The sequence below is a fragment of the Nothoprocta perdicaria genome, unplaced genomic scaffold (genome assembly GCF_003342845.1).
Source record: "Nothoprocta perdicaria isolate Ctin4 unplaced genomic scaffold, notPer1 scaffold_15, whole genome shotgun sequence".
Lineage (NCBI taxonomy): Eukaryota > Metazoa > Chordata > Aves > Tinamiformes > Tinamidae > Nothoprocta > Nothoprocta perdicaria.
Window position 1 is genome coordinate 6030931 of NW_020454649.1, and position 21183 is coordinate 6052113.

Here is a 21183-nt window from a genome sequence, read left to right on the forward strand (position 1 = left end):
CTTGAGAAATAATGAGTGGTTTATGTTGCTATGTGTACCATGTTTTATACAAATACATGAAGGCATCTAGAGTTATAATTGAGGGGAGTAAATTTAAGAACTCAATTCTGTAAATACTTGGACATCTCTGTGCAGTTCTCTGATAGCCCTGACCCACAGAAAAGATTCACGATTACCGTCCAGGTTCTGTATTCAGAAATTTTTACCAGAGAAGGATCACAGCCTTATTTGTGATTTAAAGGTGTGTGTGGGGGGGAAGTCCACACAATATAAAAAGTAGCTGGCCAAACTGTTAGTAAACAGCTGTATGCATGTGTTATCACACCATCCAGTGCTAGTTATATACATATTCAAATTTATAGGTTGCTTTTTCCACAGAAATTTCCTTCCCCCTTGCTCACACTTGAGTAGGTTCATCTGGAAATGGGGGCTTTTGCTGAGAGGCAGGGCCTGTGAGCAGACAGCTAACTTCTGTGTATCAGTGCCTACATGACTGTGCTATAGCTGTTATTCTGTGGCATTTTTTTCTGCATAGGGATGTGTATATCTTCTGCAGCCGAGTGTGATACCGGCTGTGTGGCTATGGCCCGTTGCCAGCTCCACCGCGCGCCCCCCCGCTGCGGTGACCGTTGGTGTTTGAACCAACGGCCGGGGCGCAGCAGCTCCCTCCTGTCGGCCGTGGGGAGGGGCGCGCCGCCCCTCCCTCAGGGGGCGCGCGCGGCGCCGGCGTTGCCGCGGCAACAGCGCCGCGAGGCGCCTGCGCACGCGCGGGGCTCGCGCCGCCTCGCCATTGGCTGGACGCGCCAGCGCGTCCGCGAGCACGTCCGGGTCAGGCGGCGCGTGCGGGGGGAAGTGGGAGCGCGCGCGGCGGCCGTTGAGGGCAGCGGCGGCAGCTCGGCGGGCAGCGCCGACGGCGTCGCCATCATGTCGCGGGGCTCAATCGAGATCCCGCTCCGGGACACCGACGAGGCGAGTAGGGGCGCGGTCTGGTTGGGGGGAGGGGGGCGCTGTGCCGTGCAGCCGTTTGTCGCCGCTCCTCGTTCCGGTGGGGGGATGGCGGCGCTGTCCCGTCCCCGGCGGAGCCGCGGGCAGCGGCGTCTCGCTGTGGGCGGCGGGAGCGCAGCGCGGCTGCTGCCGCCGGGGCCGCGCGGGACCTGCCCACCCCCTGCGTGTTTTCCTGCGTGTGCCGGTTCCCAAGCCGTATGTCCTTCCGTCACCCTGTTGGTTGGCGCAGTAAAGTTGATGAAAAACTGCGGCTTTAGCGGTGTGGCATTTCTTACCAGGTTAAAGTAGCTGGCATAAGGTAGAATTAAGGAGTTTTAAGTTGGCAGTTCATACGGCAGAGTTCCAAGTTAGATTACCACACAACACATACTGTCTCAAAACCTAAGTAAAGTGTTGAAATGTGGCACTTCTGTGGGCTGGATAAGGTCTTTAGTGGTCATCTGTGTTAGCTACTTCACCAAGAAGTTTCAGTAAAACTGTTAAAAGTTTTAGATCTTAAAGGTACTAGTACGTTGTGCAGTCTGTTGGTGGCACATAGGAGGACTTTTCTCTGTGACAGGGACTTTTCCTAAATTTCATCATGAGTAAATGAAATTGTTACTGTTCTTCAAGTTACAGGTAGTAGCATTTGAGTTCTGAAGTCCTGGATGCATACCTAAAAATTACTGTGAAAATAAAATTCACAATTTACTTCTTCCATCTTTGTGAACTTTCACAATTTTTTTTGTCTTGACAGTGTTAGATATAACACCACTTTCTGTCAGACAGGATGTACTATGCAGGACATTTGAGCTAAGAGTAACAATATTGACAGAAGTATTTGCCCTAATGTGCTCTAAGTGTTAGATAAGTGTTTCATAGTCACACTAAGTCCTTATAAACTGGATTACTGTAGTCCAGTCGTTGGAGTAAAAGTCTCTGCACTGATAACTGGGAGAGCTGTCAAGGTGCAGGTGGATCCCTTCCTCGCTTTAAAATTGACTACCAATAACCTAGGTAGCCATTATCAAAGGCAGCGTCACTGAGTAGCAAGTGAACAAATTGTGTCCTCAACTATCCTAACCAGCTGGGGTGGTTGGTAATATCTGCTCTTTTTTTTTTCCACGTTCTGCATGTTGGAAGGGTAGATTGACAAGTATAATACTTGCAAAGTAATGATTGCAGGGTGAAAGTTGTTGACATCGTTCGCTCATGATGACTGTGGTGACTAATGTTTGGAAATTTAGTTCACTCTTCAGGGTGTTTGTCACCCTGTTAATTCTGTGTTAATTCTATGTTAATAACCTGTTAATTCTCTTGGGTACAAAGATGGTTTGACAAATAACCTGAAGGCTCTAAGATCAGTCTTGGATATTGATTTCCTGGTACAATCAGATTCTTCAAGCAATTACGTATCCCAGATCTGTGTTACCTGTAGGAAATGTTATAGAGTCTCAGTAGCTCTTGAAGCAGCACATGTCCAGTTAAGCTGGCTAATTGATTATTAGTAAAACTGCACACATTTTGAGACAAAAGTTTTTGGTGAAAGAAGTTAAATACCATCCGTATTTATTCTGCCTCAACTGGTAAACATTGTGTTATCTTTGTTTATGATATTTGTGAAAGACTGTTTTGTGCAATAAATCAAATCTTCTCTTCCTTCATTGTCAACAGCCTTATTTAAACTCAAAGGATTATGCATGTTTTGTGCTCTGAGGTATCCAGCATGCTTTGAGCTCCATGGTAAATAACACAAAAAGAAATCTCTTTGTTTGGTTTTAGGTTATTGAGCTCGACTTCGATCAGTTACCTGAAGGGGATGAAGTTATAAGTATACTGAAACAGGAACATACTCAACTACACATATGGATCGCCTTGGCAGTTAGTATATGTTCAAATAATCATTTTTTCCTACCTTTTGTGATCAGAAATAATTGAATTCTGAGCTGGAACTTAATTAGGTTGTTAGGTCACTGATTCTGGGTCAGATATTTCTTGTCCTGTGTAGCATTCAAAGTACCTTATATGTTTTTAGCATTTTAAATACAACTGGTTTATAAAATTTAGACTTGTCAGATTGTTATTTATGGTTATATAGTATTACTGTTCTCTTTTTATTGATGTTTTAAGTACCTTAAGACATTATGCTGCTTTTCAGCCAAGAGATCCTTTTTTTTATAGATCTTTTTTCATTGTTAGCTTAGAGTGCTAAATGTGTTTTCAGTTCTGAATGTATAATATTGTTCGATATTTATTGTTGTTTATAGTAATTTTAGATTTTTTTTTGCTTATGTGGATTGCATGAATTGCAGTCCATACAGTTCATGCATACTCATGCATGAATTGCATGGACACCAAATCATTGCATGAATTAAGATTTGTTGCTCTAGCAGGTAGCTTCTTTGGTCTCATTTAGCAGCAGCTGAATAATCAGAGGCTACTGTTTTTTTTTTTTGACTAAGAGTAGCAGATTATATGTAGAAATAATAAGCTGGGACAATGATAGAAAGTTATTTATATCAGAGCTTGTATTAGAATCCCTTCATCTAATCATCCTTGAATTTATGTCCTTTTTGGAAGGAGAAACTATTTTACATTTCAACTATCAACTTGGTGTGTTAGGTATTTCATGCAATATGTCTATGAAAACTGTGTTTTTATAGCTGGAATACTACAAACAAGGGAAAACAGAAGATTTTGTGAAGCTCTTGGAAGCTGCACGCATAGATGGTAACTTGGACTATAGAGACCATGAAAAAGATCAGATGACATGTCTGGATACTCTGGCAGCATATTATGTGCAGCAGGCTCGGAAGGAGAAGAACAAAGACAACAAAAAGGAGCTTATCACACAAGCTACCTTGTTGTATACTATGGCTGACAAAATTATCATGTATGATCAGGTAAAAATCAAATATATGTACTTGTATTTGTATGTAATATTTGTACTTGTAAATTACTTACCAATTTAAAAAACCCTTTAATTTCCACATATTTTATTTTCAATCAACCAATATGTTGTTTTCAACATTTTTTTTCCTAAAGAAGGCAAGTATTTTATTGGTAAGAGGGCGAAAAGAAATGGCTGGAGCTTCAAAGTCTGGCCATGTAGTGTATGTTAAGTAAATTTTGTGAGTGCCTGAAATGTGTGCATTGCCACGAGAAGAATATAATTATATCTAGCTGGAAACACCTGATATGAATATGTTGGTGTCATTTTATAGTTACTGGAGGATTGGGTGGGGAGAGGACGAGGAGATTTGTTACTCTTGCTAGATAGCATGTAAACTTTAGAAATAACTTCTTATTTTTGTTTCCTGCTGCAAGAGAAGTAAATTTATCAGAGAAAGCATTCTAGCATAGACAGTTAATCTTTCCTGTGGTCTAACATTTATATTTTACAAAGATTAGTACAGTGGAAATACTTCTTTTCCTCCTTCTAGAATCATTTGTTGGGAAGAGCCTGTTTCTGTCTGCTAGAAGGTGATAAGATGGACCAAGCTGATGCACAGTTCCATTTTGTGCTCAACCAATCTCCAAATAATATTCCAGCCCTTCTCGGTACGAATTATGAGTATTTATGCTTAAAAAAAAAAAAAGAAAAGACAAAAGAAAACTCCAAAAGAATTGAATCTGGAAATAAATGATGTTTAAAACAGGGTGCATATATAAATAGAGGGATGAACGAGGCAAATGTGTCTGTTTTGGGCCAGAAATGTATAACATTGCTTAGATAATTCTTTAGATTCAGGAAGTATGTGTAGGGAGAAAGTTAGGGCAACTTAGAGTTCTAGCCAACATATTCCAACATGTGCAAACTTAATTCACCTAACTGCTTTCCTGATGATGACCAGTGAAGCTAGACACTCTAAGGTGAGGAATTTCATTAGTGAAGGGTCAGAAGTCCAAACACCACTGGTTTTTCCTGTGGCCAGAACAGAAAGAGTTGATTCTATTCCAAAAAGTAGGAAAATGTAAATTTAATGTATTCCTCTGATTTTTTTTGGTATGCTTGACTTCATCAGAGATACCAAGGTATTTGTAACTGTCTGAATTTTCAACGTTCTTATTTTAATAGTAACTTCTGAAAATCAGTACAGCACAAATCCACAAAGTAATGCTCATCACCTTCTAGTTCATAACCATTTTTTGTATTTGTTTGTAATATGTATATTATAACAGGTAAAGCGTGCATTTCTTTCAACAAGAAAGATTATAGAGGAGCCCTTGCCTACTACAAGAAAGCACTGCGCACCAATCCAGGATGCCCAGGTAAGACAGAAAGCATTTGCTAGTGGATCTTCGCAGTTTTATATAGGTATAGAGATGATCTTCGTAATTCAAATACCTCAAGGTTGTTTTTTTCTTGTTGTTGGTGTTTTTTTGTAGTCTACATCTGTCACAGAATAAATCCCTAGGAGGGTTCAGAAATCTGACTTGGAGTAGTTTTTAAGTGTCCGCAGTGGTTGCATTTGAGAAAACGCTATACATTTTTTTCTCATTCTTATGTTTTAAAGTGATTACAGTGAATTTAGAAGCTCTATAGAAAAGAAATTAAAATGGGATGGGAATTAAAAATGCTGTTCAAGAATGTTGCAGAACCTATCTGTGAGGTTTGGAGTAAGAGTTTTAAAAAAATCTATATCATATTGCAATAACAATATGTTTCAAGAGTTAAGATGTAGAATTCTACCTGTACTCCATGATATAAGTTTACATTCTGTTATATGCTTTCTATCAATGCCAAAATTGGAAATCCATCAGTGATGACTGTAGATGCTAGGCACATTATTAAAAATATAGTAGTAGTACTCAGGATACTTCTTTAAGTACCATAAGTACTCTGAAGTCTCTGGAGAGTTGTGGTATACTTTACCATAATCTCTCTGAAAAATAATTTGACAAAGTTAATTTCGTATTCTGCAGTTCTGTAGATTCATTGCTGCAGAAATGAATTTAGAAATGCAAGATTAAAAAAAAATTAATTCAACCTTGCCTGCTACCTACATGCACACATGAAAATGATGTATAAAAAATGTCTATGTATTCCTAGTCTGCAGGCAGCCTGAAAGAGCAATATAATGTGAATTCTTTGGATTAGCTCATTTGTGCAGGATCATCATGCAAATTAGAAGATAAATGGAATCAGTTGATCTCTTAAGGAGAAATGACAAACTGACTTGTTTATCTGCCTGTTTTCTGAAGATTTACTAGTGTCAGCTGATCTTACCTGCCTGAGAAATGTTCAGATCTTTCTTAATGATTTTTAATGCCTTTCTCTATTTTTGAATATGTTTTTGTGAAGATAATATTCTGTTTGTTTGACATCAGAGTCTTTCAAAGATACAGACCACTGTTTTGGATTGCAAGAAGAAATAAGATTACTATTACTGCTAAGGTTAGATCTGTTGCCAAGTGTGTGAGCCTGCTTTTAAAAGCAGCAAATTGTTATATGGCTTTACAGACTTTGAAGAAGTATTAAAAGACACTGTCTCCGCATTAGTTGATGTCCAGAATGTAAAACAGTCATAAAATTGAAAAATTTGGGATTCTGAATGATGTCATCTTGTTCTCTAGCTGAGGTTCGATTAGGCATGGGCCACTGCTTCGTGAAACTGAACAAGCTGGAAAAAGCTCGCTTGGCGTTCAGCAGGGCTCTGGAGCTAAATTCAAAATGCGTAGGGGCTTTGGTTGGACTGGCTGTTCTGGAACTCAATAATAAAGAGGTGGGTCTGACTTAACTAGAAGCCATACTCACTTCGCTTTCTCTGTATCTTAAAAGACGATTTTTTAATGCTTTGAGAAGTACTTCAACTTCTAAAAGGGGTAATTAAATCATTTCAAAGAGTGTCATTATTGAATGATATTGTAGATATACACTTAAGATGTGAGCAGAACACAGTGAATAACTTTCCCCATTGTTATTAAAAACCTTTAACTATCTTGTGTTTTGAGATGCTGTGTACAGAAAACTAATGCTTAAGTTAACTTTTAATTAAAATACTATAAACCCTTGCTCAGATGTGTGAATGCATTTTCTGTCATTTAAAAAAAATCTTACTTTGATTTTGCAGAGCAGTGTATATAACCAGCCTTGCTTAGTCTTTTGTGATTCTTTGAAGGTGGCTGTGTCAGTTTGAACTCAGGGTGCCCAGAAAGCCCTCAATACCTGGAGACCTCACTTGCATTGGCAGGTCTATTGCAGAGCTTCAGGAATTTTTGGAAAGAGCATCACAGTAGAAGTAAGGGCAAGATAAAAGAAATAGTCTCAGGAGATGAATCCTGAGCTCTTAGGGCTTTACAGAATATAACTTCTGTAATTGTGTGAAAGCTTGTATTCAAACAACCTTGTCATGTGTGTCACTTTGTTCTTGCCTGTTCTTTATTTTACTGACCTTAGCTGGGTTGATGAAGTTACAGTAAGGTAGTGATCCTGCCTCCCAGATGCGTATCACTGCATAGCATGGAGTAGTTTATTTGGAGTCATAAGATCTGAGCTAGTGAATTTGAGCTAGCTCGAGAAGTTATCAGGATGGAGAGGAATGTTAAAGGTCCCCACCTTTGGTGGGGGTGGCGGGTGACTTCTTAGATTACATTACAACTGTATTGCTAAAATGTCAAATGTGTTGCTGTCTAGAGAAAACATAACTATCTGAGACATTCTTTACTAACAAAGTATCTTAAAAACTACTTAAAATTTACAAAATCATGTGCTTAAACTTTTTAGGCTTGCATAAATAATTTGGGCAAATTGAGTGTGAGTTTTCTTTCCTAAACCTGCAGAATCTGCAGAATCTGAAGTCAGATCTTAATAAATATTTCAGAGGAAGCTAATGAAACACGTTAATTTCTTTTTCCTGACTTTTTTAACGCCTTCAAGTAATTTCAAGGGATGAGCTCTTTCAGCATCTCTTGCCTTTGGCAGTTAGGCTAATGATAAGTGAATCAATATTGTTAAAATAGCTTTGGAGAAATGGTGCCTTTTAAAAGTGAAATTATCTTTTTAGCTGCCTGAAAGAATGCCTTATGTCTCTGGTGTCGCAACATTATAAATCCTAATCTGTTCAGTAAGATACTTTTCTTCTGGTAATATAAAGCCAAGCACAGGTGTTACATATTACTAGATAATGATTTTTGGTGGCAATGTTGAGAAATAAATACAGATTTAAGATGACTTAGGATAAAAATCTCATGTGTGTCCCAAAGAGCACTTTCTGTATCAGTTACAGATTTGAAATTAAGTCTAATCTAGTCATGGAAAGCTTCCTTCAAGCTGGAAATTGTTCAGAAGAAAATAATTAGATGTAATAATTTTCCTATGTAAACACAGCAAACCTGCGTTATTTTTTATAAATTAAGTTCTGGGAATTTGCGATTAAATTTTTGAATTTCTTGATTAAAATTTCAACGTGAGGAAGTCTCACCTCTCTGAATTAATCAAGTAAATGGAGGAAGCCTAAGCCAAACAAAACTTAAGGATATGGAATAGTAGAGGAAGACTTTGTACATTGTTAGCCTTCCTTTTTTATTATGATTAATAATGTGATAAATATCGAAAGACACAAGGCAAAGCATTTATTTTTTTTCTCTCAGAAAGTCCTTGTCTGCTCTGTGTGGTGGCTTAATCTCCTATTTTCCATCTGTATGAATCATGCAGGGGAAAAAAAAATGTTGCTGAAAACACTTTTTTTTTCTGTGAATCTAGCAAGGACTTTGTCAGAGTTCCTGCAGCTACCTGGACTGAAGAATAGCTCTGAAGATACTAATTAATACAGCTGTTAAGATATTGCTGATCTCTGTTAATCTTTTATCTAGGCTGATTCCATCAAAAATGGTGTCCAACTCCTTTCTAGGGCTTACACAATTGACCCCAGCAATCCAATGGTGCTGAATCACTTGGCTAATCACTTCTTCTTTAAGAAGGTAAGAGACCTGGAATATTTTGTCAAATATTTGACAGCCTTTCAGCAACAAGGTGCTGCTGTTAGATTTGGTCTTGTTTTGTCAGGCAAAATGGTGTATTATATAGAACTACTAGTATAGCTGATCTTTCCCAAGAAAGGCAAGAAAAGACACTTAATTTTTAATTCAAGCTCACTTGGGAGTTCTGAGGGGTTTCTCCCCCTCACCTCAGGTTTTAAAATCTAGTACAGAGAAAAGAATGGTAACAAAGGGTATTTGTTGGCATTTGGTCCATGATATAACTAAAGCTTTCAACCTACACACAATGTATTAAAAATATAAAGAGCTATTAGTGGTTTTTTTGCCATATATAAGGTGAAGTCATTCAAACTCCATGTACCTTTTGTTATTCAGGATTATGGTAAAGTTCAACACTTGGCTCTTCATGCTTTCCATAATACAGAAGTTGAAGCAATGCAGGCAGAGAGTTGTTACCAGCTGGCAAGGTCTTTTCATGTACAGGTAAGAAGTTTTCATAAAAGCCTCCTTTGAAAATATACTTTAAAATTCTGTGTTACAAAAGTGCTTACAGCTGTTAACTATGCAAACAGTAATACTGCCTTTTCTTTCTTCCTTCTTAATTAGGAAGATTATGATCAAGCTTTCCAATATTATTATCAGGCCACTCAGTTTGCCTCATCCTCTTTTGTACTTCCATTTTTTGGATTGGGTCAAATGTACATTTATCGAGGGGACAAGGAGAATGCATCACAGTGCTTTGAAAAAGTTTTGAAAGCTTATCCTAATAATTACGAGACTATGAAAATCCTTGGCTCCCTTTATGCAGCTTCAGAAGACCAGGAGAAACGGGATATTGCAAAGGTGAGAAGTCTCGCAGCATCTTATGGCAACATCCAAGAATAGTACTCCTCGAGGTCTAGCTGTACCATAAGATGCATAAAATCCAGGGTGTGACTTTAAATACAGAGTTGCTTTTACATTGAGATTATTTAATATTGGCCGTTGTCAGAGACAGTGCTCTTATCTGTGGAGAGTTACAACTTCTGATCAGTTCTAGGGCTATTGCTAGTCTGCAAATAAAGGAAATTCAGGAAGTTAGAGGAGCTCCAGCCTCACATTTGTATTATGCACTGTGAAAAGGGAAGCATTCTTTCTGTATATTTACAAATTCTGAGAGAATGACAAGTTAACTAGTGATTTTCTAAATACACTTATGAGTTTAAATCTGGAAGAACAGTTTTGCTTTTTTGCAGTTTTGTGTGTGTGCATTTGTTTTTAATGAAAAATCTTTTACTCTAATGTTGGATGAGTACAACAGATCTTGGATATCACTGTTGCAACTTTCTGCTTTAGTATATAGTATTTTATGCTTCCCTAAAATATTAAGCCTATATTGCGTTCTGTAGAAGATATTATTGTGAGGGAAACTAAACTAATACATTTTTTGTGACTATGTTTTAGTCTTGTGGATATTGAAGGTGATTTTGCTTTTGCAGAAGACAATATGATGAATCTTTTTAATGTTCAAGCCATCATTCTTTCTTTCAAGGTTTGTTTTAAGAATTCGTGCATTAAGAGGTGCAATTATTTTCTGCTATTTCTCAGGGTCATTTGAAGAAAGTCACAGAGCAATATCCAGATGATGTAGAAGCATGGATTGAACTAGCACAAATTCTAGAACAGACTGATATACAGGTATTATTAATATGCAGTGTGTGTGATTTGTATGTGTGCATTTACTTAGAGTACATAGAATTCTTCCACTTTCTTCCATCAACATGCTTTTTCTTTGTAAAGGGGGCTCTGTCAGCCTATGGAACAGCCACACGCATTCTGCAAGAGAAGGTGCAGGCTGACGTCCCACCTGAGATTTTGAATAATGTGGGTGCTCTGCACTTCAGACTCGGAAACCTAGGAGAAGCCAAGGTATGCAGGTTTTCAGAGTCTAAATTGAGTTGCTTGATCACCCAAAAATTTTCCTTTAAGAATATTCAGGAGTGCTTTATTCCTTTTTTTTCTTTTTATACTTTAGAAATATTTTTTGGCATCCCTGGATCGTGCAAAAGCAGAAGCTGAACATGATGAGCATTATTACAATGCTATCTCTGTAACAACGTCCTATAACCTTGCCAGACTATATGAGGCGATGTGTGAATTTCATGAAGCGGAAAAGCTGTATAAAAACATTTTAAGAGAACATCCTAATTACGTTGATTGTAAGAAGTATTTGGTATTTTAGTTCAATAGTCCTCCTTAAAATACCAAAAATCTTCCTATTAAGAGTGTTTTCTGGTCTGTTTATCTGTCTTCACTTTTTGTAGTAGTGTAGAGGCCTCTCTGCCCACCCTCCGTTTTCTTTTATATTCTAGGCTTCAGCCTCCAAAGTATTGATGATTCCTACTCTACTCCAAACTCCAGATAAACTGTCTTATCTATACTTGTATCCCCTTTTTCTCCTTTGCCCTGCACCCCTCACCACAGCCTTACCACCTTGCACCTCAGGTGCAGTCAAGGGCACCCCATTAATATACACAGCCTCTCTATGACTTTACCTGGCTGCAGAAATAGAAAAAGAGATGTTTTGGGAAAACAGCTTTATCTTAGACCTTGGCCTTGTTTCAGGGAAGAGTAACTGTTGAGGGGTGTTGGTGAAGCTGCTAGGGCACATCCTTTTTTAAGGGAGGGATTTGTGGGGAGCATGAGGCACAGTGGTTCTTCCTCACTCTGTTCTGTTCTTCCTCTTGCCCTCAAGCTGCTGACCTGTAATACATGCTGCAAAGGAGAGGAGGTAGCCCTTGCTCAGCAAGCTGCAGCACGCAGAGCAGGCCCCAACTAACTATAGCCTTTGTCCTGCTTGTCTACAATGGCCGTTTGCTCAGGCTAACTGATAGTAACTTATGGAACTGATGTATCCTTCTTTCTCTGAGATTTTTCAGTTGTCTGTAACTTAGGAAGCCAGCTAAAAACATTTAAATTGCAAATCACTGTGGATGGAACTTCCTCTTTACATCCTGTGTCTCATAGTGAATAGAATAGAAAACATGTCTTATAGCTGGCTGTCCTCCTGAGCAGATCAAGAAAAAGATTGCTTTTGAAATTAATGCATGGTCTACTTTTCTTTTTTATCTCTCCCTTCTTGTTTGAGGTGACTTTAAACTGACCTCTCTCTTTTTTCTTCTCCTCTCTCATTCAAGGCTACTTGCGCCTGGGAGCTATGGCTAGAGATAAAGGAAATTTTTATGAAGCTTCTGATTGGTTTAAAGAAGCACTTCAGATAAATCAGGTTTGTAACATGTTAGGTGTTTTAACTTAAAAATGCCAACTTACACTTTCACTTTTATTAACCTTATGTTGTGGTTTATTTTGTTTGTTCAGATCAACTAGTGAAGAGAATAGTATTGTAATCTTGTTTTTTGTATCTTGGTACTTCAAATTTATTTTTAGAAAACCAAAACAGCAACTCCCACACATGCACACAACACTTTATACTTGAAAAAGTAACCTTGCAAGGGGAAACCACTTTATAACTTACAGTGAATTTCTGTGCAGGATCATCCAGATGCTTGGTCTCTAATTGGTAATCTTCATTTGGCTAAACAAGAGTGGGGTCCAGGACAGAAGAAATTTGAGAGAATATTGAAACAACCTTCTACACAAAATGATACTTACTCCATGCTGGCTCTTGGAAATGTCTGGTTGCAGACTCTGCATCAACCTACAAGAGACAGAGAAAAGGTAATGTGCATCTCTGTGCAGTGTGTATAGCTTTGTGGTGTACTGTCATCTACTGAATACAGTTTTTATATTGCCTGTTTGACATGTTAGTCCATAAAAATGCCAAGTAGATCTTGTAATTACCCCATTGCAGAAATGATCTATTGTTCTATTTCTTGCTGTAGGAAAAGCGACATCAAGACCGTGCATTAGCAATCTACAAGCAAGTACTCAGAAATGATCCAAAGAATTTGTATGCTGCCAATGGCATAGGTGAGTATTAGGCTCTGATTTTTCTTATGTCAGAGGTTGTGATATTCTCATGTTTTGTATTTTAGTACAGAGTGTTGCTTTTTTGCTGTACCTGTATGCTAGTTAGTGAAGCAGATAAAGCAGTAGTTTTAATAGAACAGCGATGCTGCTCTATGAAATGAGGCTCTTGATCCAGGCAGCATTTTATTTCCTGTGGTAGGAGTGCATAGTAAACGAACCTGCAGGTTTACACTGTCTATATTACTTTCCCCTCAGGTGCTGTCTTGGCACATAAAGGATATTTCCGTGAAGCTCGTGATGTTTTTGCCCAAGTGAGAGAGGCAACAGCAGATATCAGTGACGTTTGGCTGAATTTGGCACACATCTATGTAGAACAGAAGCAGTACATCAGTGCTGTGCAGATGGTAACCTCTCTAAATTGAACTGTATAATATGTTGAGTTCTGTATGTTTCTCTGCTGTCATTGTCAGCTGCTAAGATTCTGAATAATACTTCACTAGTTCCTAGTGTCTTTCTAGTTTAGTATTAGCTGTCAGGTCTGAATTTAGAAGCAAGCTATCAAATCCAGATAAAGAGTAACAAAGCACCTACCAGCGTATGCACTTAGGTTCTGTACATTGAGTTACTTAAAATGTTGGGGTTTTTTGTTTGTTTTCGTAATTAGTTGCATCCAGTTTCATACTGTAGAGAATAGTGTCTTAAAATGAGTCTTTCCTGGTGATTTTGTTATACTAGATGGCACATACAAGGTATCCTCTTGTATCTTATTAGCCTTTTGGAGCCAATTTTTAGGGGGGAAAAAAAACGCATACTCGCATTGGGATTGCAGAAATTATTTTTTTAATCAATGAAAAGGAATACGGAGACATCCGTGTTGAATGGTGCACTTGTTTAAAAAACAGAAAGCATGTTAGCAGTAATGCTTTCCAGGGGTAGAAGAATTTGCTTCAGTTAGCTATGGAAAATAACTACTCATTGTCACTTCTTAATTTGATTTCTCCATTTCAGTATGAAAACTGCCTCAGAAAGTTTTATAAGCATCAAAATACAGAAGTGTTGCTGTATTTGGCACGGGCCCTCTTCAAATGTGGCAAATTACAGGAATGCAAGCAAACTTTGTTAAAGGTATGAATATATAGCATCATATATTACAGAATACAATTACTGTAAGTTGATGCATGTTTGAGTGTCTCTATAATATTCTAATTGAAACAATTGTGCTTTACTGCCTGTAGGTCACGTCAGTATACCTGTATGGGGACATTCTTGTCTATCTTTAGAATGTGCCTTTTTTTTTTTTTAACAGGCCAGGCATGTAGCACCAAGTGATACAGTCCTTATGTTTAATGTGGCTTTAGTGCTGCAAAGACTAGCTACCTCTGTCCTAAAAGATGAAAAGAGCAATCTAAAGGAGGTGCTTAATGCTGTGAAAGAACTGGAGCTAGCTCACAGGTAAAGCTATCTTATTTCTAATCATTATATTTCTAGTGTTTCCTTACAATTGTGCAATATAAGTCAAATTCTGGTTAGGAGAGTGATTGTCTTCTATGAAACAGGGTGCTTAATTCTAAAATTACTAATGGTATAACTAGGACTTCCCTCACAAAATATTCAGGCCTTTCTTCAGAGCTAGTTTTATTTGTAAGTGGCCCTTATGTATTTGTTAAAGATTTCTGCGTTATTATGTCCAAGATGCGCTACTTCTTGGAAGATCTTAGTTGGAGAAAATGCTGTAAATACTCTCTTAATCTAAATTGCTCATTTTTGTGAAATTTTCTTCAAAAACAGTTATAGATTTTTACAGTTGGATCTCAAAATCAAATCTGCTAATTTTGTGTACAAGTCTAGTTGGTGACTAATTATCCTTGCAAACTAACTGTGCTCTCAAATAGGCAGCAAAGACCAAGCACTCTTTTAACTTCAGAACAGAAGTTTGTTCTTAACCTTCTTCACATCTGTTAGTTCCCTAAAAAAACAAAGCATTGTCTTTTGTGGAAAGAAAATACTGTTGTGCTTTCAAGTCCTGTACTATCCCACTCCTAGGTAAGGTTGATGTAGTTGATGCTTGCTTATGTTTTCCGAGCTCAGCTCATTCAGAATAGATGTTGTCTTTCAGATGTTTATAGTGACAGGGATTATGTGGCCTGATACCAACCAGCTCTTCATTTTCTTTGGTATTTGTAATTGAGCAATACTTAATTGTACTATTGACCAAAATATATCCTCTGTACAAAAGTTTTTAAGTTCCTTTTTTCCAGCAACAACAACAACAAAAACCTTTCGTACAAGTGAGCACTTCACAAACCTAAATTCTTTTGCTAAACCTCTGTTTCTGAGCCTCATAACTCCTGGTTATGAGGATTGCCGTATATGGAAGCGGTCTAATGATTCTGTTTTCTAGGAAATAGGAGTTGTTTAGTACAGTAGCACTTGTACAAAACTCTTTTGCAAAGGATGCACTGAAATCTACTCAATTAGATTTATTTTGTTTAATTTGAACTGTTAAACTATGCAAAATTTAAGTGTGTTTGACCAAGCATCTGTGTAGCCAGTAGTCTGTTTGATCCACCGTTGGTTCTTGTGGTGCTTAATTATAACTGTTAAACTATTACGACATGCTTAAACTGGTCTTTATAATTGATATTCTCTTATATTGGATTAAATCAGGATAAAATCTCTGAATTTTAGAATCTCTGATGTTTTAGATTTTTTTCTGGGTTATTGCTCTTCTGTTGAGTTTTGGAGGACTGTTTAACTCAGATAAAAAATAAGGCAGAACTATAGCAAATACTTGGATAATACCATTTCTACTTTGTTTTCTGTTGTTGTTTTATCACCAGGTACTTCAGTTACTTAAGTAAAGTAGGTGACAAAATGAGATTTGATTTGGCACTTGCTGCTACAGAAGCCAGGTAAAAATCATTCATATTTCAAGTGGAGTGTATTGAGTGTTTTTGTTTATTTGTTTTTTTCCAGAATAAAACTGAACTCTAAAACTTTAGCCATTAATTTCTAACAGCAATAGAAATCCAGGTGTAGGATTACTCCTCGTTACATATTCACTCTTTTTGTGCATTTACTTTCTAAAATTTTTGTTTAGTCTAAAACTCAAAGTAAGCAAAACTTAAGCTGCTTTAATAGCACATTATCAGTTAAAGAGAACGAGGCAGAGTTTATTTAAAGCGTTTTTTTAGTTTTTGCTGTTTTGGCTTTAAAGATAAAATCTAAAGTTTTGCTGAGATTTGAGGTAGCTCATAGGGGACTAAAGAAGATCAATTATCTGCAATTGGAAAAAAAATTATGCAGAGTCCAGTCTGCTTTAATGGTTAACATGGAGTAACATGCTCATATGCAGACCTGTTGAAATAAGTTTTCTTGTGAACGTATCTTCTTCCTAGATTTTTTTGTATTTTTTGATATGTATTCATTTATTTATAGCACATTCTTAAATTTCTAATAGGGATACCTGCTGACAATAACACACTATATATCTTAAATGATTATCAATAAAACTACTTTTATGCTTGGTATAAAAAGAAATGTCATCATAATATTAACTTATAAAAGGTAATTGAAAGCATCTCTAGCTTTAATATTTTTTGAGATTTTAGTGCCTTATGCAATCTTAGCTCATATGTGGACAGATTTCTTTGAAATAATTGCCTTTCTGGATAGGATTTCTAGTAAGTTTTGATTGAGTTGTCCCTATTGACTGTATTTCTGAAGCTGCTTGGATGAGCTGAGATAAAACTTTACATGTGTACATGTGTAACTTTTTTATGTGTATGAATTAGCTAAATGTTGAGTGAAACAATGTTCAGGAAAAAAAATGTATATTGTAATTTAAAGATAAATTACTAGCTTGCTAGAAGTTCCTATAGTTTTTTCAAGAATTGGTAGTATTTTAATTGTACTATTTCAGGTAGGCTGTTTTTGTCCCTGATACACAAATGTGTTGATGGAATGCATGCCCTTTAGAAAATTGTTTCTTGTGGTATGTGCCTGTCATCTTCATTTCCTTGAAAACCCTGAATCTTGCAGGCAATGCTCTGACTTACTGAGCCAGGCCCAGTATCATGTGGCTCGGGCACGCAAGCAGGATGAAGAGGAGCGAGAACTGCGGGCCAAGCAAGAGCAAGAAAAGGAGCTGCTTCGCCAAAAGCTCCTCAAAGAACAGGTTTTGCTCTGTTAAATTCTGTGTATTTCGTGGTTATTCATGAAGTGTGTGTGTGTCCTTATTGTTCTGTAACAGTATCTAATATTACTCGTAAAATATCTAGAAGTCTTTTTTTAGGATATATGAAGTGCTTGCAGAAGATGTTATGGCTAACAGGAAATATGCATTCTTTCTTTTTTTTTCTTTTTTTTCTCCTTTTAATGGGATAAAAGGATAAAATGGCTGTCCCTTGCAGATCTGCCTTCAGATGTCTGTACTTGCAGGCTGGGGGAGAAAGCACTTAGTGCAACAGAGCACAGTTCTTCAGGGTTTTTTTTTGTCTTTTTCAGCATAAACTGGTAGAAAACTTCCATAGTTTTCTAAGCAGTGGGTGTTCTGCTCTAACACACTTCCAAAAGTAGATTTTACCATCTCTTGTCAACACGTAATTTAGATGCCTGGAATGACAATCTTAGAGACAATATAAATGCATTAGTAAAGGTTAGTTTTCTCTCTGTCTCAGGAAGAGAAGCGCCTAAGAGAAAAAGAAGAACAGAAGAAACTTCTGGAACAAAGAGCTCAATACGTGGAGAAGACCAAAAACATTCTAATGTTCACTGGTGAAGTAGAAGGATCAAAGGAGAAAAAGCGTGGAGGTGGTGGAGGAAGGGTAGAAGAAATCACTATTATTTTGCTATTCCTTCTCCCTGCCTTCATTTTCGTATTTGTGATGTTATCTTTGACAGTAATGTAATCTGTTAATCCAAGCCCCTCGGCTCTGCTTCGTTAAATCACACAGATGTGATACTCAAACATAAAAATTGAAGCTAACCTTTACAGATTCCAAATGAGGTGACATTATCACAATCTCTTTTGTTCAGTTTTTCAAATAAGGAGATTATTTTCTTATGTTCAGATTTGGAATTGGTGTTTTGATATCAGTCTAGAGATTCTGGGAAAATTGCCATGGCAGTGGTTGGTGTTTTCATGTTTTTTAAAATGTGCTAAGATAATTTTTTTTTGAACTTGTTTTCTGGTGGCTTTGACTGGAATATGAATAACAGACTCTATTGTGGAATAAATTAAAGTTGATTTCTTTATTACAGCGTTCCAAGAAAGGAACAGGGGAATTTGATGAGTTTGTCAATGATGACAGTGATGAAGATCTACCCATGTCTAGAAAGAAAAAGAAGAGAAAGGGCAGTGGAAGTGAGCAAGAAGGGGAAGAAGAGGAAGGAGAGAGAAAGAAGAAGAAGAGAAGGAGGTAACTGATATATTAGACTTTCCAGAGAAATAATATGGCTTTTTTCCCCATGAAATCTTTCATAAGAGCTTAAAAAATGAGCAGTTGATAAGGTCACATAAATAAGTGACCTTAATAATATGTACATATGAATAAATATTAAATAACCCCTATGTAAGAAGTGAATGAATAGTACTTGTTCAACTGGAGATTTCATGGGATAATGATAAATGTTAAGTCTTTTGCAAGGATCTGCTTTACATGCTATAAACTATGACTCTGTTTAAGACCCCAGAAAGCAGATGAGGGGAGTGATGATGAAGAGCATGAAAACGGTCCAAGACCTAAAAAACGACGTCCACCCAAAGCTGAGAAGAAGAAGGCTGTAAGTTAATCACTGAACAATGGCTTGGTGATTTTCCAAATGTGTATTTCTTACCTCATCATTTCACTGTTGAAGAGAGATTGATCTTGAAAGTTATAACAAAGCTTCCTTTAGCAAATGGCCTTTGGGCTTATTTTTGTCCTCCCCTATTGCTATAGTTGTTTTAAGGATAACAAGTATGTTTCTAAAATCATACAGAATAAGTAATATAGAGTGTTATATTTTTGAAATTTAAAGCAACTGTTAGAAGCGTGCCTGGTTTTCTGCTTCTGTCCCTACCTTTGTGATTTCTTTTTTCCATTACAGCCCAAACCTGAGCGTCTGCCTCCTTCAATGAAAGGAAAGATCAAGTCAAAAGCCATAATTTCATCTAGTGATGATTCTTCTGATGAGGATAAACTCAAAATTGCTGATGATGGGTATGATCTGTTTTTGAACTTTGTCTATACTAAAGTGTCAGTACACACATGGAAGAGAAACTATGGTGTTGTCTTAATCTTCTTCATAGTTCTGAAAGCGTAAATGATCTTGGTGCCCAGTCTAAATAGAATTATTTTTAAGTATATGAAGCAACTGTCATGTTAATGCAATATTAAGTATTTACTCGTTAAAAAATTTAAAAACTTACATATGCTGCAACTTTCTCAACTTTCAAAACATATGATTTTTTTCTCTAAATATTTAACTTGTTGTTAAAGATTCAGCATTTGCTGTAACGTGAAATACTGTGCCACAGAAACAAAATATGAACTTCTGGAGTCTCCAGTCATTTTTGTATCCTCCTGGTGTTGCTTGAGCCTAAAGCTTTTCCCTCTTGTTACTAGAGATAAAGTTCCTGGGTTAAACAAGGTTACTATGCCAGCTTTATGTGCTTACTCCTATATTCTGTCTTTTCTTTCACCTAATACTGCATATGCCTAGTCTTGCCTATCCAGTCTGGCCAAATTATTCTAGTTAGCATTCTCATTTGATTTGGCCAGCATTTCCCTAATGTTGGTGTCTCTCTTCAGTAAACGAGAAGTCATTTTTTAATATAGGATGCTTCTTTTCTTTTTTTCCTTTCTTTTATTTCCCTGTCTCCAGGCATGCCAGGGTTAGCAACAGTGACTCAGATGATGGAGACCAGCAGCACAGCAAACGCATCATTTCCGACAGCGATTCCGAACACAGGAACAAATCCGGTAGCGAGGCAGGCAGCCCGAGGAGGTCCAGTGTCCGCCCATCCGACGAGGAGTCTGACAGCGACAGGTCAGGCAGGAAAAGGAGGCGGTCGGATTCCGAGCAGTCGGACAACGAGTCTGTGCAGTCGGGGAGAAGCCGCTCTGGCGGCTCAGAAAACGAATCCCGCCCGGCTTCCCGCAGTGCCGACTCGGACAGGGATTCGGAGCGGGCATCTGACAATGAGGGCTCTGGCAGGGGCTCGGGCAATGAATCTGAGCCGGAAGGATCCAACAACGATGGGTCTGAAGGTGGCTCGGATGACAGTGATTAGGTCTAAATTACGGAACATCTTTTTAAAATGTTCTTGTAAATATACTTCCGGTATAGGGAAAATCCAATTTTTATATTTGAAAACTGTGATCTAAAAACAAAATAATGTTTTAGTAAACTGTTGTGAAACCTTCCTGTGATTCTTTCTCTTAGTAACTGATGGGTGTTTCTAAGTTGACCTAGGGTATAGTCTAAAATTGAAACTGCTGTAGACAAAGAACAGAGAGCCTGTGCTATCTATAATCAGCATACCAAGGATAGAATGCATGTAAAACTGTGGAACATTATATCCCTGTTTAGATGGTTCCAGTGTGGCTAAAATTGTGTGTTCTGCATTCATACCTTCAAAAAAAATCAAAACAAAAAATGTATTACTAAATGGTACAGAAAGCTTTGGATATTTATATTAGTCTGAATAAAGATCAGTAGGGAGGTGCGTTTTTTTTTTTTAAGAATAGATTTACCAAGATGTATCTCCCTATGTTTTCAAGACTGTTCTTTTTCCTCTGTTGTTGTGGTAAATCAGGTATGAAGATGCAGATATTAAAGAACTTGTAACAAAACAGATGTAGATAAAATATTTAAATTGGCAGGCAAAAAAGGGGGAGAACTCAATATTATTTGATTAAAGCTGCCAATATCACAATAAACTATTACTGCTCTTTTGCTTTGAGTGATTTATTTTACCCCTTGTAATATATAAGCAGAAAACCTGAAGTTAAATTTGACAAAGGGCTGTGTTTTGAGCAAGTAATTTTAACTTGCTTTTTAGTTTTGTATGTGTCTTGCATTCTGCAGTCATGAACTTAAGCGGTTGCTGGTTTCTGTTACAGACTTGAATGGAAATCTGGATTCTCATTACAGTGTCTTTCCTTGAAGTTGTGGGAAACTAGTCTTTTGCATCAGTCTGAAAGAGCTTTGATTTTTCAGGCTTGAAATTGAGTCCAGTGTAAGCTTAACATTTGCTCAGAGATTACAGAGCCCTGGCTAGTTTGTTGCAACTGCTGTTTGATA

At 37.4% G+C, this 21183-nt stretch overlaps 1 protein-coding gene across 1 annotated transcript; it reads left to right on the forward strand.

The window, feature by feature from the left end:
* Positions 1–890: 890 nt before the first annotated feature.
* CTR9 (CTR9 homolog, Paf1/RNA polymerase II complex component) lies at positions 891–20601 on the forward strand. The gene is made up of 25 exons (XM_026034690.1): positions 891–969; positions 2767–2865; positions 3648–3887; positions 4428–4545; positions 5167–5256; positions 6562–6710; positions 8800–8907; positions 9301–9408; positions 9532–9768; positions 10513–10602; positions 10705–10833; positions 10940–11123; positions 12102–12190; positions 12457–12642; positions 12807–12894; positions 13150–13298; positions 13903–14019; positions 14201–14346; positions 15735–15806; positions 16936–17071; positions 17574–17720; positions 18157–18314; positions 18582–18678; positions 18985–19097; positions 19762–20601. The coding sequence occupies exons 1-25, from the start codon at positions 925–927 to the stop codon at positions 20168–20170; spliced, it is 3504 nt and encodes a 1167-aa protein (XP_025890475.1). The 5' UTR covers positions 891–924; the 3' UTR covers positions 20171–20601.
* The last annotated feature ends 582 nt before the right edge of the window (positions 20602–21183 follow it).